The sequence below is a fragment of the Bufo gargarizans genome, chromosome 3 (assembly GCF_014858855.1).
Source record: "Bufo gargarizans isolate SCDJY-AF-19 chromosome 3, ASM1485885v1, whole genome shotgun sequence".
Lineage (NCBI taxonomy): Eukaryota > Metazoa > Chordata > Amphibia > Anura > Bufonidae > Bufo > Bufo gargarizans.
The window spans coordinates 292,011,803-292,021,637 of NC_058082.1; the positions used below are offsets into that span (position 1 = coordinate 292,011,803).

Genomic DNA, 9,835 nt, shown 5'->3' on the forward strand with positions numbered 1-9,835 from the left:
GGCCGGCACTATAGCGCTGATGGAGAATAAAACCGCGTTTTTTGAACTTATGCAGCATCGGACAACAGGATGAAACATATGATTATTAACAGGCTGCGGGCTCTTATGAGGTACTGCTGGCGGGTGCAGATACATTTTTGAGGTGACCAGTTCTCTTTAAATGTAAGCTAGCAAAGCAACAGAAATCTTACGCTGCATTACTGTATTTCTGTTGAGGATCTGCATTAAATTTGCATGAGGATTAGCCCCATCGTCATTCAATGGCGCTAATTAGAGGTGAGCAAATCAGTTTGTACAAATCAATTTGTCTCATCAACAAGAGTTCTTCACCTGTGAGGGGCTCTCCCCGCTGCTGGATAAGCTCCCCCCTGCCGGTGGATTAATAAGGCCAGACATCTTGCCCCACCCTGTGCAGTTGCTTTGAGATGCTCTGCTTCTGGAGCAGCGACTGTTCATGCACCACTACCCAGAAGTGTAGCACTAGGGTCAATCCTCTGAGCTCCTGTCCTGAATAAGTGGCATACCATGGCAGAGCCCATTTTACTGCACTGACAAAAAAAATGTATGCATCTGAACAGGGTTATGGAAACCTCATCAACATGCTTCAGATGTGGATGTTTAGCAGATATCATGTCGCGTTACCTCTATTAGCCAGAGCGCATAGCCACTGCGAAGGCTGCTTCCCACACATGATCATGTAATACAGGGATTAGCAACCTCCAGCACGCCTGCTGTTCTAAAACTACAACTCCCAGAATCCCACTTTCACTTCTATGGAAGTTACAAGAACAGCAGAGAAAGTGTGAATGGTGGGAGTTGTAGTTTCACAGTAGCTGGAGTGCCGAAGGTTGCTGATCCCTGATGAAACGCTACATATCTGCTGCATCAGGGTTTCAGATGGGAAATCACCAGCAGGACTGCATCTAGTGCATGACATTTTATCTGTTTAATTCTTGCATTTCATGGATTTTCAAATTTCACTAAAATATTTAACCCTGTAGAGATGTAGACTTGAAATGACACATAACACACTGGTAATCATCATTTTCTTTCTTATTTCCCTGCACTGTAGAGGATACCGCAGCCGCTTTACCAGTACAGAAACACTTCTGTTCTGTATGCGCGTGATGGTTGGTGTTATCATTCTATATGATCATGTGCATCCCGTTGGAGCATTTGCAAAAACCTCCAAAATTGATGTAAGTATGTGAAATTCATTTAGTGGGTTTATAAAGATGGTACATTTATATTCCCTTCCATTTTATGTAAAAAAAACTATTGAAGATAGGCTGTACCTACCATATAAAGTAGGACCTCCCAGACAAGGCTTTATTGCAGATCAATAAGTCGTAATAGGTCTACTGTGGATGTGCTTGGTACCCTTACTCTGCCGCTGTATACCCTTGCTTTCATACAGAGGCATATGGAGGTATTTTTCCTAACATGCTTCATCAGCAGTTTGCATTTATGGAGCATTACTTCCTTATAAACACTGCTTCTAGTGGAAAATGGCTCTTTACATGTGTCACCCAGTGCATGGAGTCCTGTACAGCCACCATGGCGCACATGAGATTTGGACTTGGTGGCACTGTCCTGCCCACTGCTCACATACTTGTTAGGTTACAGCATACTTTACAACGTTTCAGGTTGGTAAAATCGGGGAACTCTGTCCCTGGGAACGCCCAGACTCCGCCTGGAAACTCCCACTTATGGGCAGGGACAGAGCAAATTTGCCAGAATTCTCTCGAAAATCAGGGATAGTCCCAAATTTGGGACAGTTGGCAACTATGGTACAGGTTTCTAAATGCAGTTTTGGAAGCCAAAATCAGGAGTGGATCATAAAAGGAGAGAAGCTATTAAAGACAAATATGACTTCTCCTCTTTTTTGAATTTACTCCTGGTTTTGGCTTGAAAAACTGCATGCAGGAACCTGACAGCGTGGCCGTAGCCCTTACAGCATGGTCATGACCAGCTTAGCAGGCATATAAATCTTATCTAACGGTATTTCCCTTTATCCCTCTGCCCGCTGTGTCCATCCATTATAAAGGTTTGTGTCTGTAAAAACTGGTAGGACTAGAGTAAGTCACACTTCACATACATCCAGTGATCCGGATCAGTTTCCCTCCACTGTGATGCATAAAATGCTGGAGGAAAACTGAAGCCAGAGCTGATCCCATACTTTTCTATGGGGACGGTCACACACATACACGCATCAGTTCTAATAACAAACAGCACCAGATGGAAAAATGCTGCATGCTGCGTTTTTCCATCTAGAGATACCTAACAGTTGTGTCTGGCTCCACAGAAAAATAAGACCGTCCATACATAACTGATATATATGCACCCCGCCTAAAGGTTTTAATCATTTACGTTGTAGAATTTATGAAAACACTAGTTTATTATATTGCCCCTGTAACCAGTGAAAAAGCATCTAAAGTGATCTGCTGAATGGAATAACTGGACTGTGTCATACTGGTATTTCTTACCATTCATTCACTTCAGTGGTGTCTTTCTGAAGATGCTGCATACAGTGCTTACTGATCACTTTCATATGACCGGAAAGGAGTCGCCTCCTACTGGTTTCTGTTCGGTCAGTCACGGGTTTAGAGATAGAGCTCTTATCATCACAATGTTTGTTTTTTTCCTTAACTTAAGAAACGGTTGGCTTTGCAAATGTTATACTCTACAAAACTTAGAGGATTTTTTCAGAATTTCAATTGTATGTCCTCAGAAACATAGTGCCCCTGTATTATGCCGCCGATTTCACAATTACAAATCAGTCATGGTCCTCACGGTTAGGAACAGTTCTGTAAAAGCTTATGTTTTATTCTTTCTTTTCTACATGTTTTTTAAATGATTATGGTAAAGTTCCTTAAATACAGTATGTTTCACCCAGATAGAGAAGCATGAAAATACATTTTGTAATATTCTCTTTTTCTGTTCCTGGTGTACTGTGAGGCTGACAGCAAACATTTTCTAGCAAAGACCCTAACCCTAATAACATCTCCACTATAGTCAATCAAAAATTTGAAAGTGAGTTTGTCACCAGTGTGAAAGTACGGCTAAGGCTACTTTCACACTAGCGTTTTAGTTTTCCGGTATTGAGTTCCGACATAGGGGCTCAATACCGGAAAAATAGGCTTCAGTTTTGTCCTCATTCATTGTCAATGGGGACAAAACTGAAGTGAACAGAATGGAATGCTCCAAAATGCATGCCGCTCCGTTTAGTTGCGTTCCCAGACCGGAGAGAAAACTGCAACATGCTGTAATTTGATTTCAGTCCTGGGAAGCGGAGCAAGATGGATCCAGCATAACCCCCAATGCAAGTCAATGGGTATGGATCCGATTTCTCTGCCACAATAGAAAACAGATCGGTCCTTCATTGACTTTTAATGGTGTTCATGACGGATCCGTCTTAGCAATTTTAGGCTACTTTCACACTAGCGTTCGTCGGTCCGCTCGTGAGCTCCGTTTGAAGGAGCTCACGAGCGGACCCGAACGCAGCCGTCCAGCCCTGATGCAGTCTGAATGGAGCGGATCCGCTCAGACTGCATCAGTCTGGCGGCGTTCAGCCTCCGCTCCGCTCGCCTCCGCACGGACAGGCGGACAGCTGAACGCTGCTTGCAGCGTTCGGGTGTCCGCCTGGCCGTGCGGATCCGTTCAGACTTACAATGTAAGTCAATGGGAACGGATCCGCTTGCAGATGTCACCATATGGCTCAATCTTCAAGCGGATCCGTCCCCCATTGACTTTACATTGAAAGTCTGAACGGATCCGCGCAGGCTACTTGCGCACTTGCGAATTTTTTTAAAGTTATTAATGCAGACGGATCCGTACTGAACGGAGCCTCCGTCTGCATTAATATGAGCGGATCCGTTCAGAACGCTAGTGTGAAAGTAGCCTTAAAGATAATACAACCGGATCTGTTCGTAACGGATGCAGATGGTTGTATTATCAGTAACGGAAGTGTTTTTGCTAAACCCTGCCGGATCCCATAAAAACGCTAGTGTAAAAGTAGCCTAATTCAACTGAATGTTATAACTTTCACAGCGATCCATTGATTCACCCTGGAGAAAAAAAATACTTTTGATCCATATGCAAATAAGTAATTACATGCACTCAGGGCAGGCATAAGCCACACTGTGGACCAATCCTCCTCCTGCTTCCCTTGCCAGACACTCCCCCTCCATGATTGCTAGGACAAGTTTCCCGCGTAGTCATGTCGCCTGGCCCTGTCAATCAAGAAGATGAGGAATGGGTTGGCAGAAGGACCAGGGTGCACAGAGTGGCTTGTTCACAAAGCCATATCTAAGGTTCAATTTGCCAGGTTTCCGTCCATGAGTATTCAAACCCATTGTTTGTTTTTTTAAAACCTATAGAACAGTGACCTGTAAATATTCTTGTGCAACTTATTTATGCTGTTAAAGGGCGTCTGTCAGCAGATTTGTACCTATGAAACTGGCTGACCTGTTCCATGTGTACTTGGCAGCTGAAGGCATCTGAGTTGGTCCCATGTTCATATAAAGTTTTAATATATGCAAATGAGCCTCTAGGAGCAATGGGGCATTGCCTGTACACCTAGAGGCTCTGCTCTCTCTGCAACTGCCACGCCTTCTGCCCTATGATTGACAGGGCCAGGCAGTGGAAACATGACGACGCCTGGCCCTGACTTCTCCTAAAGTCAAAGTGCTGAGGGTGCAGCAGTTACAGAGATAGTAGAGCCTCTAGGTGCAAGGGCAATGCCCCCGTTGCTCCTAGAGGCTAATTTGCATATATTAAAACTTAATTATTGACATATGAACATGGGACCAACACAGATGCCTTTAGCTGACAAGAGCACGTGTAACAGGTCAGCCAGTGTCATAGGTACAAATCTGATGAGAGATGCCCTTTAATATCATCAATGTCATATCTGTGTATCCATATGTCTTGTTTGTAGATGAAAGGCTGCATCAAGGTGCTAAAAGATCAGCCGTCAACAAGCACAGAAGGTCTACTAAATGCTCTGCGGTATGTATAGTGTTTTTTACAATAGGAGATTGGATAGGGAATTTGGAGGGCATATATTATAACAACTATTGTGTTCTATGTCTTAGATATACAACCCGTCACCTCCACGATGACACCACATCTAAACAGATCAGAGCTCTTCTCCAATGAGCCATTGCATGTCTACCCCATGCACCAACACTGTGTGAGAGAGAAGATGGGTTCTGATCAAGTGGATGCCTTGACCCTGCATCTAATCTTAATTCTGCTGGAACAGGTTGACATACCATGTAGTGAGGCTGTGAACATCAATGATCCTTGTGCGGGGCCTGTACCAGCGCTTCACTGTGGTCTGTGTTCATGACTTTACTGCAGAGTACTAGAGTCATCCATGTCCCTACTGGTCTAATGTCAATCACTGTTCTGTAAAGACATCTGCAAATATTTCTGTACAATAGCTTTACAGTGTACAATCCCCATGCATTGCTGTGTATGTGAAAGGGCTATATATAGATTTTATAGGTCAGTAACTGTCAGTGTTCTATAAGAAGGAACCCCAACTTTATCATTGTACTACTCTGCAGATACTGTACCCTATAGTCCTCCATACAGCACAGAGTTATGTGGTTATTCCGTGTTGCCCTTTAGAGTCCTGTGTATTGATACAGCTTTGAGTGTCAAGACAACGTTCTGGAACAGATCCGTCAACAGCATCATAGCGTTGCTGACAGGTACGGTAACAATGAGCAGACACAGATATAAGATGTGCAAGTGCTGGGCACACTTTATTATAAATAGCGCTGTATATATACCTACAAGCACACTGTGTCCAGAGCTTTTCATGCTATACGCAATATGCCGGTGACAGGGCCATGTCTATCTATAAACCTGGATCAGAGTTTCAACCAAAAACACAAAAATATGCACAAATGTCCGTCATCAGGTAGAATAGTGGATTATGTCATCCCGCAGCCTGATATACATATATATGTGCGTGTGTGTGTGTAGACACTGTATATATCAAAGTAATGTAATTTAGTGTTACACGTGCGAACAAGTACAATGAATACATGCACATGGACACTCTACAAGGACTCCAGACAGACTCTGTGTATCATGAGACATTCGAGCTTCTTGTCTCTCCAGTGATGACTCTTAAAATCCGATTCAATAAAATCTCCTGTTCTGATTGGTTGGTGGCGTCTGCTGAAATCCTCTGCTCACTTTCAGTGAGTGCATTAAACCAAGCACCAGCAGGGGGCGGCATGGTCCAAAGATAGGAAGCTATATGTTGCGTTATACTTTTGTGAATGAAACATGCTTACATATACTATTACTGACCCATCTGCAGTTATCCAGCAGGACCTCAGTCTACCCTGAGCAGCAAAATAAAGTATTCATTCAGACTAAACATGCATTAAAGGATCCCTGGTACACTGGCTTGGACAATTCTTCCTCACGTTAGAAGTATACAATTCTTTAGCAATCCAGGAAGCTTGTAGCCAATACCACACCCTCCACAATATATTATTATAGAACGCTACTATTATATATCATTATTTAGCAATAATCCACAAACCACTCCTCAAATTTATTTCTCACAGGAAGTCCAGAGGGTAAAGAACAAAAAACATTGAGTAACCAGTGTGAAACCGCAAAACAAAGTGATAAAAAGAGATATTAGGGGTCACTCCAGCACCCTGGAACTTAAAATAAAGTCAACTTTCCATAGTCTTTCATAGAGCCTGTTTTTTTTTTTTTCTTTCCAAATTTCATTCATTTGACAGCAGTTATGTAGATAAACCTTAGAGCTCATTTACACAACAAGGTCATAGTTTCAGTTCACTCCCTCCATTTTTTGCTGAATCTGTTCCCATTCTGCACAGGAAAAAACAAAAAACTATACACAATAGATTTGGAAAGTCTTCAGACCATTTCACTTTCTTCACATTTTAGACTTGATCTAAAACTATTTTATTTATTTATTCTGTTTTCCCCATCATTCTGCATTTAATACCCCACAATGATAAAGTGAAAACAGAACATTTGCTAATTTATTGAAAAGGAAAAAACTAAAACATTCCAGTGACATAAGTATTCAGGCCCTTTACTCAGTACTTAGTTGAAGCACCTTTAGCAGCGATTACAGCCTCCAGTGTTCTTGTGTATGATGCCACAGGGTTTGCATACCTGGATTTGGGGATTTTCTGCTATTCTTCTCTGCAGATCCTCTCATGCTCTGTCAGGTTGGATGAGGACCATCGGTAGACAGCCACTTTCATCTTCGGCACAGTCTGGAGTCCAGAGCACTCTGGATCAGGTTTTCATGAATAATATCTGTGCTTTGCTCCATTCAGATTTCCCTCAACCCTGACAAGTCTCCTTGTCCTAGTCGTTGAAAAACACTCCCATAGCATGATGATGCCAATTTTGGTTTCAGAGAATCTTGTATCTCACAGCCTGAGAATCCTTTTCTTTGCAAAGTTTAATGTGTCTTTTACAGAGGAGAGACTTCTTTCTGGCCACTCTGACAAAAAGCCCAGATTGATGGAATGATGCAGTGACGGTTGCATTCTTGAAGTTTCTCCCATCTGCACCCAGAATCTTTGGAGCACAGCCAATGTGACTATTGGGGTCTTAGTCACTGTTATCACCAAAGCCCTTATAACGCTATTACTTAGTTTGGTGGGGCTGCCAGCTAAAGGAAGAGCCCTAGTTGTTCCAAACTTCTTCCATATAAGAATTACAGGAGGCCACTGTGCTCTTGGTAACTTATCAGTGCAGTAGAAATTTTTGTACCCTTCTCCAGATCTGTGCCTCCACACAATGCTGTATGTGAGCTCTACAGGCAGTTCTTTCTCTTGGCTTCGTTTTCGCTCTGATATGCATTGTCAGCTGTAAGACCTTATACAGGGGGTTTGTTGTCCAAGCAACTGAATTTACCACAGGGGGACTCCAATCTAGGTGTAGAAACATCTCAAAGATGCAAAATTTCAAGTGTCATAGCAAAGGGTCTGAATATCGAATACTTGTGTCCATGTAAATTAGTATTTCATTTTTAATAAATCTGCAAAAATTCTGTTTTCACTTTCACGTTACAAGGTATTGAGTGCAGATTGATGGGGGAAAACTTGAAATTTTTAAAATTTTAGCACAAGACCGCAATATAACAAAATGTTAAAGTGAAAGGGTCTAAAGACTTTTCCGAATGCATTGTATATTTACTGTACATTAATTATCTCATTACAATGGTCATCAGAAGTTAAAAATAAGGATCTGGTGGACCCATTTCATGTCTGCTTTAGCAACTACTTGCATTCTCTACAAAATAACAATTATGTAGCATTATTCTTATGACTGTTTGTTGTGCCATTCTTTTATCATTCCTACTTAAAGTTTTTGAATGCATTGCAAGGCAGTCTCAATATTCGTCCATCTGGGCATAGCCAGTTGTGGGTATGTCCCTGTACAGTCTGACACTGACAGCACTGATAAGATATTTTTAGATGGTGCATATAGGAGAAGTAAAAAATAAAATAAAAATCTGGGAAGATTCAGTTGTTTAATATAGGGGGCATGGTTTGCCAACAGAGTAAGATGGCCACTTGATAGTGGAGCAGCAACGCAACAGCAGTGACTATACCAACATTTTGATCTAGCAGCATCTCTTTCCACCCCTGGGAGGTCGTCTTCGCAGGCTCATGATGACCAGAGGCAAAGAAGTCTCTGAAAGCACAGGCTAAACTGGACTTCTTCGATAAAAAGCGGGCCCGACATAGCGGCAGCTTCCTCTCATCCCCCCACTCTGGAGGTTCGGACTCCTCAATTACTACTAATACCTGGGAGCTCGGATCACAGAGAGCTCATACCTCAACTGTCAGTTGGAGAAGTCTTCCATCTCGCCAGGTGTTCCAAAGGCATCAGCAACACATTGCCGGTGGAAAACATTTGTCAGCATTCGGCACCTCTCCAGTGGTCAGCCCAATAAAACAAAGACCAAGGCCATCAGGTCGGTGCCCGGATAACTCTACCTCCACCCTGCCTCTTATCCTAACATATACAGAGAAGATAGCAGGTGTCTTACAAAGCTTCCCAACAACGGATAACCCAGCCTCTGGGATTTTGCTGAAGGACATGTTGGTAGCCTTTGGGAAAAATATGCAAGATAATTTATCCCTGCCGATTACCCCAGTACAGACCGCTGTTACAGAGCTGGAATCCAGTATGACTCAGATGGGAGAGTTTGCAGAGCACACAACCACCTTATTGATGCTCACAATGAACTGGCAGAGGAAATTGAAGCTATGAAGCATAAGCTTACTGATTTAGAGGACCGATCCCGACGAAATCATGTGAAACTCAGTTGTTTAATATAAACCACTGGGTTGTACACATGGAAGGATTTGAGCTGTTTTAGTTTGAAGAACCGATTAGGGAGAGCAGTAGAAATCTTTCAGGTGTGTAATCATTAAACTGTTGAACCGTCGTGCATAATAGCCCATTGCCATAAGATGCTACAGTTCAGAAACCTTTTCTGTACATTAGACCTATGTTTTGTATCCCTATTGTGAAGAGATAGGGTTAAGGAGAAATAATGTAATGTAATAAAATGCAAATTAATGCTTAAGTGCACAGAGGGGGACCTAGGCACCTGGGGGATCTTCGGATCCTCTGCTTTGATTCCCTGCACACTCTCCCTCCACTTGATTGACAAGGCCAAGTGTCCAGGTGGAGAGGGCCCTTTAATAAAGAAACCCTTATGTGTTTTCATGCAGTTACAATTCTCATGACTAATCCTGGCTGACAATGTGATGATTTACCACATTTGTATGAACCACACATAGCA

General features: G+C 42.6%; 1 protein-coding gene across 2 annotated transcripts in view; it reads left to right on the forward strand.

The window, feature by feature from the left end:
• The window catches only part of LOC122932119 (CYFIP-related Rac1 interactor A-like), a 56,124-nt gene extending 49,946 nt beyond the window's left edge, over window positions 1-6,178 (forward strand). For both annotated transcript variants that reach the window (XM_044286361.1, XM_044286360.1), the window contains 3 exons: window positions 1,073-1,199; window positions 4,940-5,010; window positions 5,097-6,178. In XM_044286361.1, coding sequence (XP_044142296.1) covers window positions 1,073-1,199; window positions 4,940-5,010; window positions 5,097-5,160 — 262 coding nt within the window. In that variant the 3' untranslated portion in view covers window positions 5,161-6,178. The remainder of the gene's footprint in view (window positions 1-1,072; window positions 1,200-4,939; window positions 5,011-5,096) is intronic.
• The last annotated feature ends 3,657 nt before the right edge of the window (window positions 6,179-9,835 follow it).